Genomic DNA, 27,008 nt, shown 5'->3' on the forward strand with positions numbered 1-27,008 from the left:
CTTGGGCATCTTTCATGAATTGTCACTCATCCTGGTTACCCCAACCCCATCTCAGCCTGCAGCACTCTCCACCCTCTGTAAAACTGATCAGCACCCCTGGTGCCTCCTACACAGACACAAACAGATCTCTCCCTCCTGTAGAGCCCAAATCTTCCTTTGTTCATGTAAAACAAAAAATGTCAAGGCCTTTGTGCCAAGTACTAGAGATGTGACCAAGCAAGCCATCTTGAGTTCGGAATTTAAGAGTGAGACAGCCAATCTTATGGAACAGGAGCATAGAAGGACTTGGGCATGGTTTTCTGGAAGTCCTGCATGTTTGGATGAAAGCTGAAAAGATGTGTGGTGGTTTGTAGAGATGATTGGAAGGCAGCATGTATGGCTAACAGGAATGAGACAGGAACTGAAAATCAGTATTCACGAATTATGAAGTGGCAGGAGCTATGCAGGGGGTGACTGAGTCAGAGTCCAGGAAGCTCAGTTTGGGAGGTAAGACTTCATCCCAAGAGCAGTAGGATTAGATTGGAGGGTTGAAGGACTGAAGTTTTGTTTTGAAAAGATCACCATGAGCAGGGTGCTGGTGGCTTATACATGTAATCCTTGCTACTTGGGAGGCTGAGATCAAGAGGCTCACGGCTTGAGGCCAGCCTGGGCAAATAGTTGTCAAGATCTCATCTCCAAAATAACCAGAGCAAAATGGACTGGAGGTGTGGCTCCAGTAGCAGAGCACCTGTTTTATAAGCATTAAGCCCTGAGTTCAAACCAGACAAGAGCTAGTGACTGCATGGACTAGGACAGTGGTTAGGATAGTGGGAGGTGAGTAGGACTACAGCTTGCTTAGGAAACTAGATGTGGAATGTCTTGACACCTGGCTTGGGCAACTAGGCACCATTCACCAAAACAGGTGATACTAGAAAGGATAGGCAGTGAGGTTGCTGCTGACTCAGGAGCTTGCAGGAATCCAAGCTCGGGTGGTCTTCATGAACCTCCTCTACCTCCTCCACACAAAGAACACAGACTTGTCTTTGTACGTGTGTCTTAACATGTGCCTGAGAGCCTACAATGGCTACTGCTCTGTCAGGTGTGCACCATAACAGCACAATTGTGATTAATACATAGGACACTTAGATGTCTTGAATATTAAATTCTAAGGACCAAAGAGATGATTCTTCTGAGCTGATGTTTGTTGGAGTCCCTCTCCCAGGAAATGAAGGTTTTCTTCTGCTTTTTTTCAGGTACGCTCCAGAATGTTTAATACAGTGTAAATTTTATATTGCCTCTGACGTTTGGTCTTTTGGCGTGACCCTGCATGAACTGCTTACTTACTGTGATTCAGATTCAAGCCCAATGGCTGTAAGTCTTAACTTGTCTGTCTAAATCCAGACCCAATTAAAATGTGTCCAGTCCTCTGCTTTGTTAAGTTTTGCTTTGAGATGTAATGGCTCTGTGTATTATATGGAAAAGGGAAGGTCACTTTATAACGTGGTTTGTTACTTGACAAAGTCTCTCAAGTTTTGGCTTCACAAGGAGCCCAAAGTTTTGTATGATGATCCAGCTTTCCAGGGTCTTATCTGTATGAGATGAGGGGGATGAGTGAGTTAAGTGTGACAGCATTGGGTGGAGCCTTGTTTGTGCCTCCCTTATTCCTAAAGGAGATCATTTTCACAGAATAGAAGTGGTTGAGATACCGATTGCACACTGGTCATTGAGAGCTACTTAAGATTTTGGATTTTTATTTAAAGTTACTAAGGAAAAAAGAGTTTTGTTGCTTTAATTTCCCATTAATTCTAGAAATTCCACCTTAATTGGCCTGGTTTTTATACAGATATGTACAAAGTAAAACATTTTGTTTGGTTTTGTTTTACATAGTTGTTCCTAAAAATGATTGGCCCAACTCATGGCCAGATGACAGTAACACGACTTGTGAATGCATTGAAAGAAGGAAAACGCCTGCCATGTCCACGCAACTGTCCCGATGAGGTACTAATGACCCCCTTCTCAGCAGTCAAACCCACTTTTTATTAGGTGTTCACAGTTTGAGTTCTCCAGCACAAGGGGTGGTAGGCAGGGAGTGAGGAGACGGAGTAGAAAATTCTTTTAAAATAGTTTTCTGAAGCTGAGTTCAGGTAAGACATTTGAGAAATGATCCTTGGGGCAGATGATAGATGTTCAAAGCAAGGGTTCTCTCCAGGAGGCTCCATGTTTATCCACTGCCTGCCCCAGAGGAACATTTGGGCAAAGGCTTATTGTGAAAAACACATATATTTGCATTTTTGTGTGTAAACTTATCCCACTTATTAATAGCATATACAGTATTTTTTCAGTCTTCCATATTCTAAAGTGAGCTGAGCCTTCATACTCATGAGCAGTATGAGTCAAAGGGTGAGGTGGCCACTGTGGTGAGATGGAGTCTAACATGAGGTTTGCAGGCCCCCTTTCACTGGGTTATAGTGACCTGGGTTTTGTTGAAGGTCAGTCAACCTATGAGCTTCTCATATGGTAATCATACTATTTATAAATTGTAGTTATGTCATGTTTTCTGTTTTTTAAATTGTTCAAATACTCTTGCTTTTGAATCTTACTAAGAAAAAGTAATTTCCCTACATTTCCAAAATTATTTTTTTACATCTGATGTTTGTCATTTTTTAAAACTACCAAATCTGACATTTTTACTGTTATTACTGTTTTGCTTTTATTTTTTACAGGTTTATCAACTTATGAGAAAATGCTGGGAACTCCAACCATCTAATCGGACAACCTTTCAGAACCTTATTGAAGGATTTGAAGCACTTTTAAAATAAGAAGCATGAGAAACTGTTAAATCCCACTGTTTATCAAGTTATCCTTCCTCAACGAATACCCAAGCCATTTAAAAAAATTATGGAGTTTGTTTTTTTCTAAAAAAGTCACTTAGCAAATCCTTGAGTACATACACATATATCAGGCACACTGGTGCTTAACGTGTATGAAACTTCCTCTTTAAATCTGGCTACTCTTAAATTTAGTGATAAATAATGACAGCCAAAATACTAAAAGCACTTAAGCGCTCCTCCTTTTGGCAAGACTGTACCACCATTTCATCAAGCTCATTTACAGTCGTAATTGCATAACAAAATAAGAGAAACTGACCCCAGTAATGTCTGGATGGTTGCTCTTCCCAGCTGCCAGATGATCGCAAGTGTTTTTCTGGCACACTTATCTTAGCTAAAAATTGGTGGACTTAGCTGATATTCACTCATGTCAATGTCTATACAGTGACGACCCCGAATTCTTAACATATTAGATACCAGTTAGTCTGCTATTATTTCTAGTCAAAAGTGAGTGTACTCTGTCACCAGTAGGACTAAAACTTCAAGCAACTAGTCCAGTGACTCAGCCGCTATTCCTTGGCTGACCATGGCAGCCACTGTTGAACAAACTGGTTCTTCACAGGGGACAGTAATGAGATAGACACCCTGATGCATGTCACTTCTTGAGTACTGAGTCTGTGCCAGTGCTTTCCTAGGCAGTCTCACCAGACGGGACCCCCCCCTCTCCTGCACCCCCCAGAGCCTGGATGCTACCACATGTGCTTTCAAGGACCGTCAATGCATACCCCTTTATAACTACCACTTTGGGGCAAGCTGTTCTAGCTTTGGGTTTGGATGCTGTCTGCAAACAATATATGCCATATGTTGCACTGTTCTTAGAGTGTTTCAATGCTTACCACCGTCTACATGGGTCGATCACTGTTTTGACCGCCAGCTTGTGGTGCAAAACTTGAGAAAATACCCTGAGGCACTCTGGAATTCAGGCTCCACTAGACCGTATTCAGATTGCTTGGAAGAAGCTGGGTAATCAAAAATGGTTAGTTTCTGCCTGACATGGTGGCACACTCTTGTAATCCTAGCACTCAGGAGGCTAAGGCAGGAGGATTAAGAATTTGAGGCCAGCCTGGGCTGCATAGTGAGTTCCAGGCCATCCTTGGCTACATAGCAAGACCCCGTCTCAAACAGAAACAAACAAAAGAACAAGATAAAATGTTTAGTCTCTGATTGATCATGAACCATAAGGTTGTTTTGACTAAGAATCTGAAAAACTTTGTTTATGCTATCTAGTACTTATCTGGTATCTTTTCACCTTTTGAGCCCTCCAAAAGAGTTCAGGGTTGCTTAATGGCAACAGTAAACTTGTCATGTAAATTCATTCAGTAGCCCTATATCCCCAAAGTCCCAAACCTGTGGTCATCTATATGCACTTTGTTTACTCTTTATACAAATAAATATACTAAAGACTTTACATGCATATGCCTTTTAATATTAAGTTTTCATTTTCAAAGCATTTCATACAATTCACTTACATAGAAAAATAACAGTATAGATTTTTAAGGGGAGGGGCTGATAATAGTCTTTGCTACTAACACAACTTGATTTGTACTTCTCTGGTGTCCAATGATAATGGGACACAGGCCAGTATGGTTGGAAAATCAACGTGCTATAATCCAAAACATCTTTGCTTTAGTTCCTTTCAGCCTCTTCCTGCTTTCTCTTTGTAGCTTTGATGTAAAATTCACCATCTTCCCCTTCTTCTGTTTGCACTGTAGTACAGGTGCAGCTAAGGGCCACAGAGACTAAATGTGACAGAAAAATGGGAAGAGGTGCAGGGCATGGAGAAGCCATCGTCCCCTGCTGTGTAACGGATGCCTGATGGGATATTTATAGGTAGTATTCGTCTTAAGAATTATTTTAGCTTAACTTTCTAGCTGTCATTTTGTCAACGAACCTAGTATATGCAATAAATTAGACCAAGTAAAATTCTTTACAAAGAGTACATTTGTACCAGTTCTAGACTTCATAATTAAAGGTAAGAGATTTGCATCATACTCAAAAAAAACACTTAAGTCAAACTGACAAGATATCTGAATGATCTGATCCTAAAAATTAGGATCATTGAAATCCCAAACTCCTGTCAATTACGGTCTCATAACAAGAAACAAACTTAGAAATCTCTAAATGGCAAAAGGCTTCTCATGCACTTACAACACCAAGATCTTCAGAAAATGGTGATGTCAAAAGTTACACTGACAAAGACAAAAGTTCTTTGAGAGTAAAGTGGATAAAAGAGCTAATGTTTTCACCCGAACACACTACCAAGTAATGTACCAAGATAAACCAAAGAGTGAGGTGTAGCTAGCTCATCATGGTTATAAACACTATCTCCAACAGACTTCTTCACAAAGTGAAGTATTGACAATGACCATATTGTGGAAGTAGGGCATTTGGTGATCAAAATGGCCCAGTGTAGTAATTGGATCGCTAGTTTCTGCTGTGAAATGAGGCACAGAAACCCTTGTTCCTTGCCATGTGTAAGCCTGTCTCAGAGGGTATAGGTCCTTCTTTAGCTCAAATAAAAGGAATGGGAAATTACTGCCATTTGACCAGGCGTCAGGACACTTTCTCTATGCAGGGCCAGAGAGAAAATATTTTAGGCTTTGCAGGCTATCAGGTCTCTGTCAAATCTACTTAGTTCCCACTGTAGCAGAAAAGCAGCTATAGACAATATGGAAATGAGTGGGATTGGCTGTGGTCCAATAAAAATTTTGTGGATACTGAAATTTGAATTTCATGTAAGTTTTATGTCATAAGTCTTCCCCCCAGCCATTTAAAAATGTAAACATCACTCTTAGCTTGCAGGCAGCACAAAGATAGGTGGCAGGCCCTAGGGTGTACTTTGCCAACCTTTGTATTAGATCACCGGTTACTTTTCCAAAACATCTTGTGTTTTTCATAAAAAATAGAAACGGCAAATGACAGCAGTCAAGCATCTACCAAAGTGTGTACCTGGGACGTGACCATCATTTTACAGTTGGGTTTGATACTGCATGGCTGGTGTGGATAGAATCACGAAGTTTGCTTGAAGAGCATCTTCATAGCATTTCTAACAACCACATTTGGTATTTGCACCCTTATAGTTCTACGAAAGGTCCTAAAACTCTGTAAATGAGATTACTGCTAGGGAAAGCAAGTTACAGTGCACATCTGCTTATAAGAAACTCATTCTAAGGCTAAGGAAACAAAGACTGTTTCCCATTTATTGCTTCAAACTTCTGTATGTGATGTGAAAACTGTTCCCAGTTCTAAAACAAGGAATATTAGAATGTTTCTCCAGTGGACTGTAAGTTAATATCACATGAATTAAGACAAATCTAATTCTAGTGGAAAATGTCCTCAGGTGATGTCTCTTATTGCTACTTTGTTTTTTATTTGGCAGTTCTGCCTGCTGCATGACACAGTTCCTTCTGGGAAACTAGAAACCCGTATTGAAAGGATATGGCTAGTCTGAGTGAAGTTAAGGCAGCGATGAACTGCAGAGATGCTGCAGAGAACCAGAGGAGGTGATGGTGAGAACACTCAGCTCAGCACACTCGCTTCTTTTTTAAGTAGGTTTCTAAGTAATAGGCTCCAGTGCCCTGAGATTGCTGGCCGACTAATTCCACTGTGCCACCCTCTGGGGCAGAGATAAGATAGGACGAGCCTCGCTTTTCATTTCTTAAAGAGGACACCTGTGAGAAAATCAAATTATGATGTTAACAGTTAATTAAAATTACTTTATTCATTAAAGATGTTTGTAAGTATTCTATCTCAAGTTGCTATAAATACAAAATCACAGAGTATCAAAGCCATCCAAAATACACAAACACTCATGTTAGAGCAAATTAGATCTTTAAATCTCCACAAAAAGCACCTGTGGAGGACTGGGGGTGTGGCAAAGTACCTGCCTCACATGCCCACGGCCCTGGATTCTAGCCCAGCACCACAAAGTGCATCACCTGTGAAACCTGCCACACAAGCCAGCCTCAGCCCTCACCCCACCCCCAGGATTTGAGAGAAAGAAACAAGTGCACGGTACTGCTCCTGCTGGTCACACGAGTCAGCAGCAACCCCAAGTACCAGTATTCCTCTGAGGAAGAAGCCTGGCTAAGCAATGGAGCTGCATATGGCATCTGATGTTAAGTCTGCCTGGTAACAAGTGATGACAGAACGAAGTAGGAGGTATAAAAACTGACCAGCGATGTCTAGGAAGACAGCAATGGTAACACTCTAGATAGCAACAGGAACTCAAAACACTGGTGTCCAAAACAATCAGATTCCAGGCTTCATCCCTGAGTCTCTGGTCTGGAAATGGGACCCAAATGTTTCTCCCCAGGGTCACAGTAATCAGGCCAGATTGTGTGGCACAATCACAAAAGCCTTTGGTTTTGAAACAGTTAAGTAACAGTACGTAAGAACATAAAAATGACTGGTGAGAAAAATGTCAGCTTTCCAGCAACACACCAGAGCCTTCTCATAGGCAGCTGTTTTTGAACCACCAGTGGTCATAATTTTTACATCCGGAGCCAACCTCAGGAGAACAGTCTGAGTCCGTCACAATTCCATGTAGGCAGAGCAATCGGCCCACCACCATACTTGTTAAGAAGAGGGGTGACAGAGCTAGGGGTATGACTCAGTGGTGAAGCCACTGTCTAGCATGTGCAGGGTCCTGGATTCCATCCTCACCACCAAAAAAAAAAAAAAGCCCTACTTTGGTATATACCTTACTTCAGTGTGGCTTACTTCCATGACAGGACAATGAAAGCCTTCACACAACCTCTGTTTATGAGATGGTTCACAAAGTAGAGCACTGACTGGCAAAGAATTTGGCTTTAACTTCTGTCTCAAAATTTCTTTGGTAATAAAGCATGTCTGAGGTATCCTCTGAGGAGGGAAGCAGGTGGGAGCCTAGATGAAACTGGCCAAAGCCGAGTCTTGGGGATGAGGCCTGCAGCTCTGTAAGACAGCCTGTGCCACACTGCTTGCTGGTGGCTGTGGCCTCTTCACCCTGAACCCTCTCCTCCCAGTTGAGCCTCGTCCTCTCTCCCAGCCTTTGCCTGAGACCGTTGATTGCTCAGTGACCAGTCCCCGTCACAACACTGGCAGATCCAGAACTCTCTTTCTTGCCAGATTTCTTCACCTCATAAACTGCCAGTCTGTTCCACAACTGAGATCCTCCAAAGATAAGGGGAGAAAAGCAAGCACCTTGCTGAGGACTGAGACTCATGGCCCCTCACCCCCTCCCCTGCCCAGTCTCCCTGCTATGCGATAACCCATTGTTTTCTTGGCATAAAGCATACACTGTACCATCTTTATTCTCAGACACCAGGTAGAAATTTATTAGATTTCTTCATTCAAAAGATGTCTCTATGGCACTACACCAATCACAGTGAGAGCCAACTGATATTTTTGGGCATGGCACTTGAGAAGCAGGTACTGTACTACTTGAGCCAGGCCCCTAGTCCACCAACTGAAATCTAAGAGCCCATTAAAAAAAAACCCAGGGCAGCACAGGAAAACATTAGAACAGGAAATGAAAATAGATGCCATTGTGGTCCATATGATCCTGGGAGAGAGAATTCTAACACTATTGAAGAGCCCACACTTTTAGGATAAGCACTGGTGAGCTGGAGTGATGGTAGTGCTGTGGGAGAGAGAAACTGGTATCTAAGACTCAGTGAAGAAGAAACCACAAAAGAGGGAAAGAACACAAAACGAATGATAGTCCCTTCTTTGCATGCTTGCAAGATGGAGGCCTCCATTCCTTCCCAGGCTGACTACTGAGGGCATAGGGCTGGGTGCCATGGGGTTTGCCCAGGTGAACAGAGAGCTCCTATCTGAGGAGAGCTTTCTCAGTTTCAGCTCGGGCCAGCTCAGGTGCTGCTGATAGAACTCATCCTGAAGATGTGTGACATGCCACATGCCTTTTCTCCGTAAACTCATTTAACTGTCAGAACAGCAGCCCTGGAAAGTGGGAGCTTGGTGTAACTGGCCACCACTTCTTAGCTTGATGTGTGAGCCCTGCCCGGCCTGAAAAATTCTGCGGAGCACCTGGTTGAGACCGTTCTCAATAGTTTAATCTCAGCCTTGCTTTCCAGAGTGGACACTTCCAACAGAATGTTCTGGTTTAGACAACTAATCCTCAGCAAGGTCCTTCACAGAGTGAGCTAAAAAAAAAAACACCTATAGCATTTCCTGCCAGTAATTCCATTCTAACCTTTGGAACTATAACCCAAGTTTAGCACCGCCCTAGCCATTGGGTCACAATTTCTAGGGAGCCACTCATGCTGCCAGCAAACCTACTGTCTCCCCGACTCCTTACTCTCCATTCCCAGCTGAGTGTCAGACCTTCCTATCCTCAAACCTCCATCCCTCATCTTCACTCAAAACTGGTGAAGTGGCTCAACTGGTACAGCCTGTGCCTAGCAAGCATGAGGCCCTGAGTTCAAACCCCAGTACCACAATCCCACCCCCCACCAAATGGATAATTCACTTCTATTTTAGCAAGAAAAGAGAAATCCAGAAGACATGGTAACCAACCCTTCTTTCTTCACTCCCTCTTCCCTGGTGATCTCTTCTAACCTCACACAATTTACAGCAGTCGATATGGATTTGCTAGTTCTCAAGCATGTACTTCTGTCTTACCTCTGCTGTCACTGCAGGCTTGTATGATGAAATGAGTAGTAACAGCCTAACGTCGCCGCTGAGATGCCCACTCCTGCCCTTTAAACGTCCACTCATATTCTTACCAACTCCATCAGTCAGTGACAATTCCATTTTTCCAAGCCAAGGTCATCATCTCCTCCTACCCTTAGGATATCCAGTTGTCTCACCTTCCAAAGATGCCTGGAACCCAGCCATTCTCACCACCCCCACTGCTCATACCCCACCTGGTCAACATTGCTTTTACTTGGATAGCACAGCAGCTTCCTAACTAGCCTTGCCACACTCTACAGTCACTACTTAGAGTGAAAGCCAAAGTCCACACAACAGTCTAGAAGGTCCTAAATTGTGCCACTGCTTCCCCAGTCACCATGACTGCCTCTCCTATGCATCTCTGTGCTCACGCTTCTCCTGCTCTAAAACTTTCCCGTGCCAAGCACATCAGCCTCAGTGTCTCTGCACTTGCTCATCCTCTCCCCAGAGCACACTTCCTGGCGACATTCACATGACACAGTCCCTAAACTCCAGCTGCACGATCGTGCCCTTCCCGTCAGTCCTCTGCCTTCATGGACTTCCCTGCAGATATCATTACTTACTGCACCATTTTTTCCTACCTTCTCCTAACTTCTCCCTTAAATGTAAATTGCATTAGTAGAAAGACTTTCACCTGCTTTGTTCACTAATAACCACAACAGTGCGTATCACATAGTAGGCACTCAGTAAGTGCTTGTTGGAATAATGTCCTTCAAAAGCCATTTTCTAAGCATTTATTCCCAGATCTTTCAGCCACAGTTTCTGTGCCATGGAGTCTGACACAGCAGAACTGGACACCACAGTCTGACCTGTGCCTGGGAAGCAAAGATGGCTCTTCTTCCTTTGGCCGTTCTCTCTCTTGCTAGAACTTGAAGTTTTGATTGGCTCCTTTAACTGTTAAATTCTCTCCCCCACATCATACACTTCTTTTGGAGTACTGGGGTTTGAATTCAGGACCTCGTGCTTGCCAGGCAAGGTGCTCTACCCCTTGAGCCACTCCACCAGCTCCTGTTACATTCTAATCCAATCTTCTGCACATTTACTATGAAGCCCATTCCATAACTATGCAGTTGCTGGTTTCTTTTTGGATTTTAAAAAGGAATCACATTTTCTTTTATTAAAGCCTATCTTTTTATCTTCACGTAAATGTAGGCTTTCTTTTATCACGTTTATTTCCCAGTGAATGTAGGAACAGAATGTCATAATTTCATTTTTGACTGCCAAGTTTTAATACTTATCATGTATCTTAAACTCAGTTTTTAGGCTCACGTCAATAATTGAATCCAGGACTAGTTTTAAAAGTTCTCACAAGAACTCAAGAGAGCAGCGTCTCCAGAACACCTCAGGGAGATTCCTATGGACTGTATTAATATCAGTAGTGAATCCCATTAGGCTCTGTAACAGTCCCATTGGACTTAGATTTCTTTGCCACGGTTACTCTTCTGAAAAGAATGTACCCAGTGTGACCAGCCAGCATGGAGCTCCCGAAATACGACACTAAACTGGGTTTCAGACAATTCTCCCCAAGTCTCACGTCTTCCTCCAGCCCCACGTCACTTTTACTCTTTGTTCATTCATTTTTAGTCATTTATTTGTTGGAGACAGGAGCTTACTCTATAGCTCAAACTGGCCTTAACTCGCAATTCTCCTGCCCTCCTTCCTCTATGTCCCGGGTGCTTGCACTACAGACTTGCATCCATCGTGCCCAGCCCACGTCACTTTCTCTTTTTTGGTGGTACTGGGATTTACTCAAGGCCTTGCACTTGCTAGGCAGGGTGCTCTATCTACCACTTGAGCCACACCTCCAGCCCTTTGCATGTTTTAGGTTATTTTTCAAATAGAGTCTTGCTTTTTGCCTCTGACTGAGCTCCTCCTACCTATGCCTTCCAAACAGCTGGGATTACAAGTGTACACCACCATGCCTAGGCAAGATGGTGTCATCTAATTGACTTTTTGCCTCAACCATGATCATCCCAGTCTTGACTTCCTGAGTATTTGGGATTACAGGCATGGGCCCCGTACTTGGCTCACTCTTCTTTTACTGTATGTTGTCTCCATACTGGAGGAAACGGAGAGCAAACCTAAAAAGGAGCACGTGCCCTTGTTCTTCTGAACTCTTAATCTGATCCCCATATCTCTTTCTTACAGTCTCAAGTGTAGCTGTTACATTTCATACCTACAGAGCGTGAATTAATTTGATAATCTTTTCTGAATTAAGCATTTCTAGTTTATTTTAAAATATAGTTTTTCTTTCCCCTGTCGTTAAAAAATGTTTAATAACTGACATCTCATTGGGTAAGATTACTGGCATAACTAACACATCTCTTTCCCACATATGAATATGTAGATATTTCCATTTTGCATACTCATTTTTGGCTCTCAGCTACCACTCTTCATATGCATAGTAGATAGTCCCAACTTTGTATCTGATAATTCACCTGCCAAAAGGTATTGAATCAGATTTAAAAAGAAAGAGCTGATCAGCTCAGAAGTTTCAGTGGCCACACAAGGCTGTGCAAATTATACATCTTAAGTGTACAAAGTAACGGGTTTCTGTACAAATGTCTCGCTCAGAATCCTGAGCATCACATAGGATTCTGCATCACTTGCCCACTAGGTGGCAGCATTGCGTGCTATATGAAGGGACCAGAGACGACCTGTACAGCTTTGGTTTCATACTTTCCCATCACATCACATCTGATCACACATTCTGTGGCTGACTGCTTGGCACAGGCAGTCAGCTTCATGGTGGGAATGAGCCCTTAACCAGGCCAACACAAGACTACAACACAACACGACACGACTGTCCTGCACAGCCACAACTTAAACGGCCATATAAACCCGCTGGACTAATTCTTAAAGTTATTCTTTACATTATTGAAACTAATGACTACCTCAAGCTGAAAAGCTGTGAGGAGAAATTCTGGCCTATCCTATCTATGTTAACAGGAGTCAGAAATGTTTTTGTCAGATTGAAGTTAGATGTTAGATTTAGTTATTAAATACTTAATCAACTGGGCTATAGAGCCTTTTCCTGCAAGGTGGGCTTCTCCCAATCATCTCATGTAGATGTAGATGTTCCTGCTTATCTCCATCTCTGAATCTGAAACTTCAAAGTCCGTACAAAGTAACAAGACATTGCATACTGTAATGCTATTACCACTGCCAGTGTTTTAAATTTTAAAGCAACTACATTTATTTCTGACGTAAGCTTTCTCAATCACAGTTCAAATACTTAAGACATGCAGTTTTTGATGAAATTAACTGCAGCTCAACTGTAATTCTAGTTATTGTTCTTAACTAGGGAAATGGTAAGGGTACAGCCCTTTAAAACTGGTTTCAAATTATACCCAGATCTGAAATCATTGATTTAACGTGTTTGGTCATCAGGAGGTCATTTAGAGGTCCTGAAGACCTCTAAAACAATGAATAAAAATGGTTCCCTCTATTTGGTACAGTTAAAGTTTTGTTTTTTTTTTTTAAATAACATCCAGTATTTGAAATTCATAAGGTTGGGCACTGTCACAATCAATTCCAGAGTATTTTCATCACTTCAGAAAGAAATACTGTACCTGTTAACAGTCACCCTGCGCTCCACAACTCTTTCTTCCTCTGCTCCCCAATAACCATGATCTACTCAATTTTTCTAAGGATTTGCCTATTATGGACATTGCTACAAAAGGAATCACATGTGCTATTTTACTTAGCCTGTTTTCAATGTTCATCCACGTTGTAGCATGGATCAGTACTTCACTCTTTACAAAGCTAAATAATATTCTATTATATAAACCAAATTTTGTTTATTCATTTATTAAATTTGGGTTTTTTCCCTTTTCTGGTTATTATAAATAATTCTGCTAGAGAATTGGTGAAAAAATTGGGGTGGACATTTGTTTTCAGTTCTTTTAGGTATGGACCTGGGAGCGGAATTCCTTGGTCACATGACAACTTTATACTTAACATTTTGAGGAACTGCTAGACTTTTTTTCCAAAGAGGCTACATCATTTAAATTTTCCCTCAGCAGTATATAAGGATTTAAGTTTCTCAACATTCTCGCCTATCCTGGCTTTAGCTCATTCTTGTTTGCTTTTGCTTTTCCTTCCTTACTCTGGGTAATCTCATGTTTGTTCAATCTTCTACCTGTTCAAATCTGTTGTTTCACAGTGAGCAGTACTTTTCAGATTCACAACTTCTACTTTTTTTTTCATAATTCCCTTCTTTTTATTGCTATACTCTACTTGGTGAGACATTGTTTTCATACTTCCTTTTAGTCCCTTATATGTAAGTTTCCTTTAATTCTTTGAAGACATTTTAAGTCTTTGTCTTGTAAGTCCAATATTGGGACCTCTTTATGGACACTCTCTACTAACTGTCCCTCCCCTGTCCGCCACACACACTGGTGTATTAGCCATATGATTTTTTTTTTCTGCTTGTCTCTTGATTTTTTGTTGACTGTTGGTCATACAATTTGGCAAATGGAAATCTCAGTCTACTCCCCTCTTCAGGATGTTATTGTTTAGTAACTTTTCTGAACTAATTATGTAAAGTCTGCATTCTTTGTTGTGTACGCCCATTGCAGACTTCACTCTGTTACCTTGGTGGTCAGCTAACCACTGGACAGAGATTTCCTTCAACACCCAGATTTTGCAGAGGGGCTGTGAGTCATGCCTTCAACACACTCAGCCAGGCAGCTGACAACTCTGCCTTAGCCTTCACTTCCTGCTTGAGCAGTGCCTCTAGGACAGCCAAAAGCAAGATTTTGGGCCTTCTCAGGTCTTTCCTGAGCATGCACACAGTCTTACACACATGCATGGCCTTGTGGGATTCCCAGAAGAAAGCCAGAGCTTTCCAACAGTCCTGAGGTCACCTAATTCCTCTGCTTTAGCCTATTCTTTGTCCCAAATGTTATCTGCCACCTTAGGCAGCCACAAAGTTAAAACAATTTCCTCTAAATGTTTTCAAAATTCTCCCCCGAGGAAAAAAGGCTTTCTGTTCTGGGCAAGGTGTGAGTCAAGCTAAATAAAGACAGTCTTGAAGGTGGGATACTCCAGTGAACAAGTAAACAGGTCAAACAATGACAGGGATTCCAACCCTATATCATTTGTTCTGTCTGGTCAGCTGTCAACTGGCTCGTTTTCATTGGGATTATGGGTATTGGAAATGGAAGCAGAGCAGATTTTTAAAAGCCCACAAAGCTTGCTATTCTGACCAAGAGTCACCAACTTTTCATGAATAAATGCACAGTGAATGGCTGCAAGCCTTTATAGAGCTCTGTAAAAATTGATTCCGATCATTTGTGCCAGTTTTATTGATGCTTCTATGGAGAAGAAATTGCTTGGAGGGACTTACTGCTGTTTCTGCTGATGTCATCTATGGCTTGGATTTTATAACTATGGTACATTGCAAATTGATTTTAGAGTTAAGGTATAAGGCAAAGGTCAAAATTCTTGTCTCCAACATAACCAGTGTTCTAATCATATTTCTATTCTTTTTTAAATTGTTTTGGCATACATGACAAAAAATCAATTTACTATATAAGTATGGGTCTATTTCTGGACTCTATACTGTCTTCTACTGATCTATTTACCAATCTTTATGCCAATCCCATACTGTCTTGACGACTTATAAACTTTGTAGTAGATCTCTAAGTCATGTTGGCAAAGTCCTTCGTTTTGTTCTTATATAAGACTGCTTGAGGTATTACAGTTCTCTCACATCTCAGTATCAGCTTGTCAACTCCTATTTGAGAAAAAGGCTGCTGGGAAATTGGTGGGTATTGCACTGAATCTATAGACTAACTTGGGAAAAACTGAGATCTTACCAAGATTAAGTTTTCCAATTCATGAACATGAGATAACTCTCTATTCATGAGCATCTTTGATTTCTCTCAGCAATGTTCTATGGTTTTCACTGTAGAATTCTTACAAGTCTGCGAATTTATTACCATATATTCCATGTTGGGTGTTATCATAAATGGAAAGGTTTTTAAATATCATCTTCTAATATTTGCTGCCAATCTATAGGAATGCAATTCATCTTTGTGTATTACCCTTTTACCTTGTAACCTTGCAAAGTTACTTATTAGTTTTCATGGTTGCCTTTTAGATTCTTAAGGATGTGTCCTGTGAAGAACTACAAAATATGCAAGGAGAAACATTTTCACTTTTCTTTCCTATTTTCATACTTAACAAAAAAACCCAAACCTATCACACTGATGAAACCCTCTAGCACAATTCTGAGCAGAGGTGCTGAAAGAATACGGCCTCACCTTGCTGACAATCTGTTTTAATTGCAACACCATGTCCATTTTCATGCAATTTATCACTCAATTTATATTTAATAAAAAGCTATTTGTTTTTTATGTGTCCTAATTGTTTTCTTTCTTGACTTGTTTTTGCTCAATCGAATATATTTTAGAATTCTATCGTAATTAAATTACTGACATTTTAGTTATACTTTGTATAATTTTTTAAATGGTTGCTGCAATATGCATTCATGTAAAACGCAGTAACTTCACAACCATAATTTCATTTATCTCACACTCTTTGTACTATTGTTGTCCAATATATTGTCTACATACATTATAAACACCCACAATGCAATGTTGCTATTTTTGTTTTCAAATAAATTAAGAAAAGAGAAAATAGTCTTTTGCATTTACTCCCATGTCTACCAGTTCTTAACAGTGGTTCTGACTGACAGGAGCAATCTGGTAGGTTGAAGACAAGTACAGTGCTAAAATTACTACAATGCACAGAAGAGTCTTCACGACAGAGATTTAGCTAGCCCTAAATGTTTATAGTGCCCAGGCTGAGAAGTCATCAAAATAATATGCATTGTTTTTACCTGGTTGTTTTCAAGATTACCTTTCAACATTGCTTAGATAAAATTTTCCTGCCTTGCAGGAGGGGTCTCCGTGTTCATTAGCTCTGCAAAGTTTTGAAAGAAACTTTGGACACTTTATCACTATTTTTCAAACAGCTTATGCTGTATTTATCCTTCTCCTCTTCTGCTGGGGCTTCTTTACATGTATTTCCATCTGTTTGATATTTTACTCAGGTTCCCGAGAATCTGCTCACTGGTTTTCAATCTCTTTTTGTTCTTCCAATAGAATTCTTTCTTTTTTTACTATTATTGTTGTGCTGGGTGGAGGTACATTGTGGCATTTACAAAAGTTCTTACAATATATCAAATATATCATACTTGAATTCACCTCCTCCATCATTCTCCTTTATTCCCTCTCCCCCTGTTCCTGGAATAGTTTCAACAGGTCTCATTTTTCCCCAATTGAATTATTTCTATCTGTTTTTATGTTTATTGGGTGCTTTTTTCCTACTTTCCCAAATATTCTGCTATGCCTAGCCACAGTATTTTTTAATATTAGAAATAACACTTTTCAGTTCTAGAATTATCCTCTTCATTTTTTTTTATTCTTTTAAGACATATCTCAGCTGGGATTCTTCATCTGTCCATTATTACCTCATTTTCCTTTATGTTGTTGAGTATATTTAGAATAGCTGCTTTAAAGTCATTGTCTACTGACACCAACATCTGTGTCATCTTGGGGTTAGTTTCTATTAGTTGCTTTTTCTTTTAATTATAGTTCACATCTTTTTGCCTCTTCAACTATCTAGTAATTTTTGTTTTTTGGACATGGTGAATGAAAAGTAGACAGACTGTGGATTCTGTTGTCTTCCTCTGAAGTTCTACAAGGAGCTAAATGTGCTGGACTCAAACTCCAAACTCAGTCAACTCCTCCTGGCATAAAGGAGACAATCTTCTCAGTACTTTCAGTCTTCCAGCTGTTCTCTACCAGGTCCCCTGGAATCTCCCTCACACAGTTAGTTCAGGGCTCAGCCAAGTGTGTATGGGCTGAGTTTCCAAACAGATTTTGAGGCTCCTATTCATGCAACTCCTTCTTTTCTAGAATTTCCCTCTCTTACTTCACAGTTGCATTGAGAATTCAGGGCCCAAGGCTGGTGGCTCATGCCTATAATCCCAGCTACTTGGGAGGCAGAGATAAAGAGGATCATAGTTCAAAGCTAGCCCAGGCAAATAGCTCGTGAGACCCTATCTCAAAAAAAAAAAAAATTACAAAAAAGGCTGGTAGAGTGGCTCAGGGTGTAGGCCCTGAGTTCAAACCCCAGTACTGCAAAAAAGAGAGAGAGAGAGAGAGAAAGAGAGTTAGTTCAGAAAATCCTCTAAATCCTTAAGCCAGCAAGAATGCAGCTTTCAGCATAGACTAAAAAGTGTGCTTAGGCAAAAAAACAAGGAAATACAAATTTCATCTAGTGAAATTCCCCTCTTTCAAGAGCTGATTCCCTTCAGTTTCTGCCTGCTTTTGGTCATTCTCCAGTGCCTTCAAATAATAGGCTTTTTCCCCCTCCATATTTAGTCCAGTTTTTATATTAGAGGGATGGTGCAATAAGAGCAACTTCACTAACAACAGAAATACAAAATACCACATTCTTAAATGTTTTATTTCAAACAGAAATTATTTCATCCACTTATGCTTTGACACATCCACCTCTCCTAATCCTCATGCACAAAAACCTAGTGACACATAGTTTCTATGACACACTACTTCCAAACCTGAATAAGTTTCTCATATTATGAAAGTAACATGGATGTTGGACTTAGAGAAACCATTTACTAACTGTATAAACTTGGAAATGTCATTTATTACTTCATGCTTTTCTACTTGTTTGCAGGGGGTAATTTAAAACTCATAGAAGGACTAAATGCTTATATTGCCTTGCATGCATAAGTCCCTAAATTCCATTCCCAGCACCACAAAACATAAAAATAAAAAATGGGGCAATAGAGGCCTTGCCTATCACGCAGAAGACCCTGGGTTTGATCCCCCCCACAAAAAAGTAAATAAATACTGACATTGCAATGCACATAGCAAATGTTAAAAAAAATAAAATAAAATAAACTGGTGGTTCCTTTTCCTTAAAACTCTTCCTCTATTCAAGCAGTGGAAGCAGTAGGAGGAATTCCTAACATGATCATCTTTTTCTAGTTACTTTATCTCATTAACAGCATCTAATTCAATTTACTTAATAAGGATGAAGAACGTAAGACAAGATGAGGACAAGACCTGTGGACAAGATTGGGGGGAAGTAGGGGCTGTCAAAGAGACACTGAACCCAGGAAGGAGTCACTCCTCCAGGGTTCTCTCAGCAGGCAAGCATGGAGGCAGGAGGAAGTAAACTGACACAAAAGGCATCTTTATCACAGAATTTCTCCAGGTGTAAATGAGAATCTACATATATGATAAACTCACAATTAGCTAGAGCAATCTAATAACTAAACTGCTGAGGTAAGTGAGACTAATTTCAAAAGTGAAATAAAGGAAATGAAAAAGTCAGTACAAAAATAGTCTTTCAGGCTTAAAACATACATTAACTAAATTCTTAAAAATTTATTGTGCATCTCCTGCTTATAAATTTTGTTCTTTGTAAATAAATAAAAGTTGGAATTGTAAAGGACTACATCTTGTATAGCCGGGCATCAAATTTAAAGTGGTTTTCTTTTCTAAGTTTATTAGAGACAGATGAAGCAAACATAGAGTTGCTACCAGGAAATTGAAGTGGAGAAGCTGACTGCTCAGAGAAGAAAGAATTCAAACTGTTAATTATAAGGTTGTCATGGTTACATGATCATATATATATATATATATATATGAGTGTATATACACTCGCCTTAAGCGGAAAGAGACAGGGCCAAAGCAAAACTGACATATATTAAGTCATGACACAATACACCACTTCAATACTTCATACTCATGGATTTTGCGTCCATGAATTCAACCAACTGCAGATTGAAAATATTTGAAAAAATGCACCTGTACCAACCATGTACAGACTTTTTCCCTTGCCATCATTCCTAAACAGTAGCGTATACAGCATTTGTATTATACTAGGGATTGTACATAATCTGGGGATGATTTAAGCTGTATAGGAGGAGGTACATAGAATGAATGAAAATGTGGTCATTTTTCTGTATCTAGAAGCTGTGATGAGGAACAGACATAGTTCCTTGGGTTCCTTAGATCTACACTTGTGCAAAGCAGAGGTCAGCAGAGTCTTCCTGTAGAGTCAGATAGTGGATGTTTAATCTTGTAAGCCACATAAACCTGTGTTGAAACTACTCATCTCTTTCACTGTAGCTTGACAGCACCATAGAAAATATGTAAATGAATGGAAGTGGCTATATCCAATGAAATTTTATTGACAAAAACAAGTGGTGGGCTGGATGTAGTCTGTGGGTTGTAGCTTGAAAACCACTAGTGTAAACAATGAATGGGAAATATCTACAGCAAAATGGTACTAAGCAATCTCTTGAACCCATTCCCAAATTTCAAATGATGAACAAGAACTATCATTAGAGGTGTATGCAATTGGATGTCCCTAATATTAAAGCAATAGTAATTTCACAGTCAGTGAAGTCGGTACATAATGGAACTACTTTTCTACATATCACCATGACCTGAGAATCATTTACCTGTATATAATCACCAAAAGGTGGAGAGTAAGCAATGCACTTCTCCAATGCACGTTGTGATTCATTTCCCTGAGAGATTGCATCCAGAATGTTGCTTGCAATTCCAGTCTTAGGTCCAGTGGTTTTACCTGTAGCAGCTAAGGGCAAAATCAATACAATTCAGGTTATTTTATCATAAATTATAAACAGAGTGTAAAACTCATAAACCCAGCATATGCTCAAAAAGAACACAAATTTTAGATTGCCAATATATGTTTATATTTATTTTCTCCAGGGGAAATTATGTATAGTACATGACATTATTTTATTCATTTGAAACAAATGAAAATGAGAACTTGCCCTATGGGTAAAACGATTATGATGGAAACATTTAAAAAATATATAGACGTGTATTTCTAACCCAAGGCCTACAAAATGTAAATTAAACATTTTTGTTAATGCAGTAATAGTCATAGTCACTTCTCAGAGCAGATCAACATAAAGTAGAGATATATTAAAGCACGTTTCATTTTTTCTGGCTTTAAAAAATTACAAATTAATGTTTGGGTTCAGAAAGATAAAGAAGATATATTTCCATTGACATTCATCTTTAATCTCTTTTCATTCAATCCTATTTTTCCCACAAGCAGCAGCTTAGAATTTTTTTCCCAGATTAACTTTATGCACAAACATGTGCATGTAAGAATATAAGCTTTAAATAAATATAAATGAAACCATTTATGTGTATATTTGCTTTTTTCACTGAAAATATACCTTAGAGATTACTTCATGACATGTAGATATCCTTTGATTAGTTTTTGAAAAATTGCACAGTATTCCATTTATGATGAGCTATTTAACCACTCCCCTTTGGATAAACATTAAAGTGTGTTCACCATTGACAACCAATGCTGCAGCAACTACTGTGCCTGAAGAACACCATGTGTCACTTTTTAAAGCTATATTTGAATGAATATTTGACTTATACTAATCGAAAGCCAGGAATTAATGAAAATTCCATTTCTGATGGTCAGTAATACATTTTGGGGGCATCCAAACACTTTGAATATATTACTTAGAGATTTCTGTCTCTGGTTTAGAAAAAATGATTTTTCTTTTTGGTAATTAAGATATCCACTTTACTAAATTATCAAAACTTTCACCAAATATGTAAAAACACATTATCTTTTTCAGCTATAGAGGTGATTTCTGACAGACTTTTACAAATACTGAAAATAGCTTTCAGGTCCTTTGGAAATAAACAAGAACTTCTGGATTTGAAGACTGCGACGTTATTGAGGAGAAAGAAAACTCAGTAACTTCTCGAAAAGAATGAACGTTAAGTTATAAGTCTTATTATTTACTTTTTCACTAAATGTTCCATATAGTTTTAAAATAATGTAAAAAGATATTTTTGCATCTACTATGCATCTTAAAATACAAGGTAAGACCACAAGGCAGCCTGACAGGTCTTCTGTCAGGTGCAAACTGGATTAGAAAACAATCCCCAGAATTCCAAAAACACTATGGCGATCTGCACTCAACCAGGACTCAAGGGGTCCAGGCCCTAGATGCCGTCCTACATGGGGTAATCTTGAATAAGACTCCCAATTTCTGCATATCAGAACCCCCCACCCCGCCCAGAATGCATCCTTAATATCCCTTTCAGCCGTTTTGCTGCAATGCCATGGAATCAGAGTAGTAAGTTTCAAGTTGTTTAGAGTCAGGGTTTTTATGTATATATTATACATACATCTTTAAAACCCACACATCATTCCCCCATGTTCATCGGTACAGGGAAATGTATTTTCCTATTTAGCAGCCACTCCGTCAGTTCCTTTCCTAATTCCTCCAAGATCTCCTCTGGAGTTGTAGAAGCCAAAAGCTTCACCACCTCTCATCAGGCTTACCACCCTTGTCAAACAACACATCACTCTTCCTGAGTTCTAAGACTCTGTCAAGAACCCACCCAAGGAGCTCAGCGTCAGCCTCACCTACAAGGGAGGTGCTTCAGTGGCTACACTTCACGACTTCAGTTGTCAAATCTGTCACAGCATTTTGTTTGAGCCAAGTTTGGCATGGATGGTTATGGTGATACAACTTTTAGGATCAACTACCACAGGAGCAAAGGGAGCATTGGTCTGTCTGGTTCCTTGCTCTGGTTTTTACCCATTAGGTATCTTGGGGCCAAAAGGAAGATAAACAGAGGGCCAAGTGCTCAGTCCTGCCCCAAGTGCATCAGCCCACAAAGTCTTGTAAAGCACTATAGTACTCCCAAAGAATTCCTTTTCCCTCATTATTGTCAATCATGATTTAATAATGATTCAGTAAAATGATTTTGTTCTCCATAAAAATACTATTAAAGACCTTTTCCTTATTACACAAAGTATAATGCATTTAAGTGTCTTCATTTCATCATTTGGGCATTATTTGTTTTCAGTGAATTAAAAATGAAAGTAAAACTCATTATTGGAAGTATCTGGTTAAACTCCACAATGCTGACACAGTCCTCACTCACATGATAAGCACACACTGGGCAACACACTTGCCAAATTCAAATATGGATTTTTACTGAGCCGAATTTCTTTTGGTGGTTCTCCCAAGAGTGAAGTCTGGTTCTTAGAGGCAGCCTATGAATCAAAGGAAAAAACGAGGTGCTTAGTAAGAGGCATAAGAAAATTAAGGGGGTGAATATGGTCAAAGTACATTACACACATGTATAAAAATGTCAAGTTGAAATCCCTTATTTTGTACAATTAATATATGCTTGTTTAAAAGTTAAAGTAAAATAAAAATGCAGAAATAATAGAATAATACTTGAATTTTAGAAATGAAATAGAACTGAAGGTATTTCCTACAACATTCTTTATGGAAGCTGAAAGATTTCATCTTCACCAGAAAAAACAAATTTCATAAATCATTTCTAGAAAGAAAGTTATTAACAATCATTATTAAAATTGTTATTTCACATAATATGGCTGAAACCAAATGACAAAAGAAAAGCATATTCATCCCTGGTACTACAAATAATAACAACCAAAATAAGTGAGTTTAATAAACTCCAGTGGCAAAGCCAGGCATGACAGCTGAGGGTGTGGCTCAAGTGGGAGAATGCCTGCCTAGCAAGTCAGAGGTCCTGAGCTCAAACCCTGTACCACAAAATATAAGTAAATAAATAAATAACATAAAGCAAGGTGCAGGGAATGCATGCCTATAATCCAGCTATTCGAGAGGCAGAGGCAGGGTGATCCTAAATGCAAAGCCTACCTGGACAAACGTGGTGAGATCCCATCTCAAAAAACAAAACAAAACAGAAAGGGGGTGGAGGGGTTTGAAGGGGACAGCCCTGGAGGCCTAGCTCAAGTAGTAGAGCACTTGCCTAGCATGCTCAGGACCCTGCATTGGGTTCACTCCCCAGGGCTGCAAAAAAATTTTAAAAAGTTAATTCCCAACTCTACATTTAGAAGGCAATGTTAGAAATTCACATTTCTTGAATATAAATGATTTCCCTGTATTTTCATATCACTAGTTAGGTGTAAGACTTAAAGAAATACATAGTTACTTTTTTATGGTTTTTGAGATAGGTTCTTACTACAGAGCTCAGGCTGGCCTGGAACTCACAATCCTCCTGCCTCAGTCTCCTAAATTCTTGCATTACAGGCATGGACCACCTCGCCTGGTTAGGGATAGGATTCTAATAAATTCTTACACAAGAAAAAGAGATGGGATCCCGGTGTGATTCTCCTGAGTATTTCACATTCTAGCAACATTTTGCTTGCTTATTTATTTTTTGGTGGGACTGAGTTTAAACTTAGGGTTTCATGTTTGCAAAGCAGACACTCTACCACTTGAGCCACACTCCAGTCCATTTTGCTCTGGTTATTTTGGAGACAGAGTCTCATGAACTGTTTGCCCTGGCTGACCTTAATCTGCGATCCTCCCATCTCAGTTTCCCAAGTAGCTAGGATTACAGGCGTGAGCTACCCATGCCCGGCAGCTGACAATATTTTTTACATTTTATTCTCTGACTATAAAGGTTTTAAAATAAGACATGACTCAGATTAATATAAAATAGGTTAAAGCTAGTAGGTTAGCTTTTGTTTTAAAAATGGTTTTTGTTTTGTTCCCTAAATGGAGTGAAGAAAACATACTCCCAAAGTGCTGATTTCCATATTTGAGAACCATAGCTCCTTATATCTGTCCCTTTTCTACTCAATATCATTGTAGTTAGACAGAGGAATCTGTCTTGTACCTCTTCATAAGACTCAAAGAAGTCCAGATTTGCTTGTGATATGCAAATTACAGATATAGATGTATCCATTCAGGCAGTTTATTGAGTACTTACCAGCAATATTAAAACAAGTAAGACAGAAATACTACCCCAAAGAAATTCATAGTCCAGTGATTAACATGGACCCATAAGCTTATAGGTGGGAGCTAAAACTATCACAGTGGGTAAAATCACCATGGACAATCATACAGCACGAGAAGGCACAGTACCCCAGATAAAATTCAATGATTAAATGTATAGAGGAAAGGCAGACAGCAAAGGGCTTTTTCACATTTTATTTCTTAGGTACTCAGATTAATGAGGTTATATCCACTCAGGAATTCTTAACTCTAGCTATATGGGAATAAGAATTTATAAAGTTTTAAAATAGGTAAAATTTCCCTACAAAGAAAAGTCTAGAACATATCATCATGGGTGAATTCTACCAAACATTTAAAAAGAAACTAGCAGCAATCCTCCAAAAACTTTGAAAATATTGAAGAGGAGGGAGTACTTCCTTGCTCATTCAGTAAGGCCAGCATTGCTCCAGTACTAAAGCTAGATAACGACAATACAGGAAAACTATACACCAATATCTCCTATGAATAGCAATGCAAAATCCTCAACAAAATTACTAGGCAAAGTGAATCTAGCAGCACACGAAAAGCATTATGCACCATAACCAACTGGGATTTATTTCTAGAATGCCAGGATAGTTCAACATGTGCAAACCCCAATTACAGAGCAAAGGGAAACATACACTATCATCTCACTTGATGCAGAAAATGCACTGGACATAATTGAACACAAACTCATAACAAAAACACTAACAAATTAGGAATAGAAGGAAGCTGCTCTGAGATCAGAAGCAAGATATGGATGCCTGCTTTCACCACTTTTGCTGTATAGCATTGGAATGTCCAGCTAGATTGACCAGGCAGGAAGAGGAACTAAGAGGCATTCAGACTGTGAAAGAAGAAGTAAAATTTTGTTTTGTAGATGATATAATCTTACATGTAGAAAACTATAAAAGACCCCACTAAAAATAGTTAGAACTAATAAAATCATTATCAAAGCTGCAGTATACAAAATCAATACACAAAAATCAGTTGTTTATGTATACTAACAACAAGCAACCTAGAAAGAACATTAAGAAAATAATTCCCTTATAACAGCATCAAAAGTAATAACATACTTAGAAATTAAATAGGGAGGTAAAAATCTTGTACTGTAACCTATAAAACATTGCTGAAATGAATTAAACAAGACATAAACAAATGGAAAGACATCTTTATAAATACTATCACTACATAACTGGTGTTAATGATACTCGTAAGGTTTTCTAAGCTATAAAATTATGAAGTTAGTTTTATTTTTAAAATAGCATGTATTTGTGAAAGCCATTCATTATTGCAAACTTTTTAAAAAGGCAAATATTTCTCAAAATAAAGAATCTACCCATTTCAATTATTTTGCTATGACAGACTTTAAAAACTCATTTTACACAAATCAAAATTATTTTACTGATAATCAATCTGGCAAATAAATAGGCACAATACCTCATGTCAGCTGGAATAATTTATCAAAAGATAGATTTGTGGCTTGCTTGTTTACACTAACAGGATTTTCAAGAGTGCAATATTTTTTTATCAATTTCAGGCATAAATGAAAATTATTTTAAAAAAATAATTTCCCTGACTTAGCAATAATCTAGTCTGTAATTCATATTTACATATTTAAGTATATTATAAACTGCCTTTCAAGTTTAAAAAATGGTTAAGGTTGCTTTATGAAGCTTCATAAATTACACCAACTATAAAATAGCCACAAGTTAGAATATCCTACTGTTAGAAAAATTTCATTTAAGTTAACTTCCTTACCCCGGAACTTATCTCTGTGCCTTTTGGCTGGCTTTGCTGCTGCTTCTGGTGTACTGTCAGCAGGCCTCCAGCAGTAAGGTTTGGAAAGGTCTGAAGATAAGGCTGTGACCCTGAGAAATTTCCTTCTGTGAGTCCCACTGTGGCTGGCTGTTTCTCCTGAGTGTTACCGTGGCCCAGCCCAGCTAGTCCAACAGTGTGCTGAGTCGGGAAGAACGGTACCAAGCCCATCCCAGCTGGTGCAGTTGTTTGAGTTGCAATCAGATTAGGTGCTATGAACCACAAATGCAAAAAACTTTCAGACAGACAAGATTTACCATAGTCCTCTTGATTTTCTTATGGGCAAAATATGGAGAAACCTATTTTTATCTATTAGAAAACTGTTAAATTCAAAAGGTGAGATTAGAAGTTTTATGTAGGGAGGTTCCTTTATGAAAAAAAAAAAAAAACCCAAAATCTACAATAGTAATAAATGCTTTTTTATCTTCAAAAATTCTAGGATAATTTCAGTAATATTATATTTTCAATTCTAAGTTTTGTATGTATTTTAGAAGTCTATGTATGTTTTCGAATTTAAGTTATATCTGTACTTGTAAAACATGCACAGGCACTGCAATTTATCTGCTTCCATTTTGCAGCTGATACGCCTTATTTGACAATAGGGTGGACTGAGCACAGCGGTAGTTTGGTCAGCTGGCTTGCATCAGCGGGTGGTGTGTATAGCTGTTCTCAACTCTGGAGGTCAGTATCTTCATATCGGTAACTTGAAACTGGCTTTCACTAAAGAATTTCAGCTCAAAAATCCACAAATGATACAAGTCAAGTCATTT

At 39.1% G+C, this 27,008-nt stretch overlaps 2 protein-coding genes across 8 annotated transcripts in view; one reads left to right on the plus strand and one right to left on the minus strand.

Moving 5' to 3' along the window:
- Jak1 (Janus kinase 1) overlaps positions 1 to 4,275 on the plus strand; it is a 126,800-nt gene extending 122,525 nt beyond the window's left edge. For all 3 annotated transcript variants that reach the window (XM_074079877.1, XM_020184238.2, XM_074079878.1), the window contains 3 exons: positions 1,233 to 1,350; positions 1,867 to 1,977; positions 2,703 to 4,275. In XM_074079877.1, coding sequence (XP_073935978.1) covers positions 1,233 to 1,350; positions 1,867 to 1,977; positions 2,703 to 2,798 — 325 coding nt within the window. In that variant the 3' untranslated portion in view covers positions 2,799 to 4,275. The remainder of the gene's footprint in view (positions 1 to 1,232; positions 1,351 to 1,866; positions 1,978 to 2,702) is intronic.
- Raver2 (ribonucleoprotein, PTB binding 2) overlaps positions 1,232 to 27,008 on the minus strand; it is an 80,309-nt gene continuing 54,532 nt past the window's right edge. For 4 of the 5 annotated variants that reach the window (XM_074079880.1, XM_074079879.1, XM_020184243.2 and 1 more), the window contains 4 exons: positions 26,182 to 26,450; positions 22,550 to 22,661; positions 20,053 to 20,189; positions 1,232 to 6,538 (listed from right to left, as the gene is read on the minus strand). In XM_074079880.1, the coding sequence (XP_073935981.1) occupies positions 6,392 to 6,538; positions 20,053 to 20,189; positions 22,550 to 22,661; positions 26,182 to 26,450 (665 nt within the window). In that variant the 3' untranslated portion in view covers positions 1,232 to 6,391. The other variant, XM_020184244.2, reaches the window with a different exon arrangement.

Source organism: Castor canadensis, chromosome 7 (assembly GCF_047511655.1).
Source record: "Castor canadensis chromosome 7, mCasCan1.hap1v2, whole genome shotgun sequence".
Lineage (NCBI taxonomy): Eukaryota > Metazoa > Chordata > Mammalia > Rodentia > Castoridae > Castor > Castor canadensis.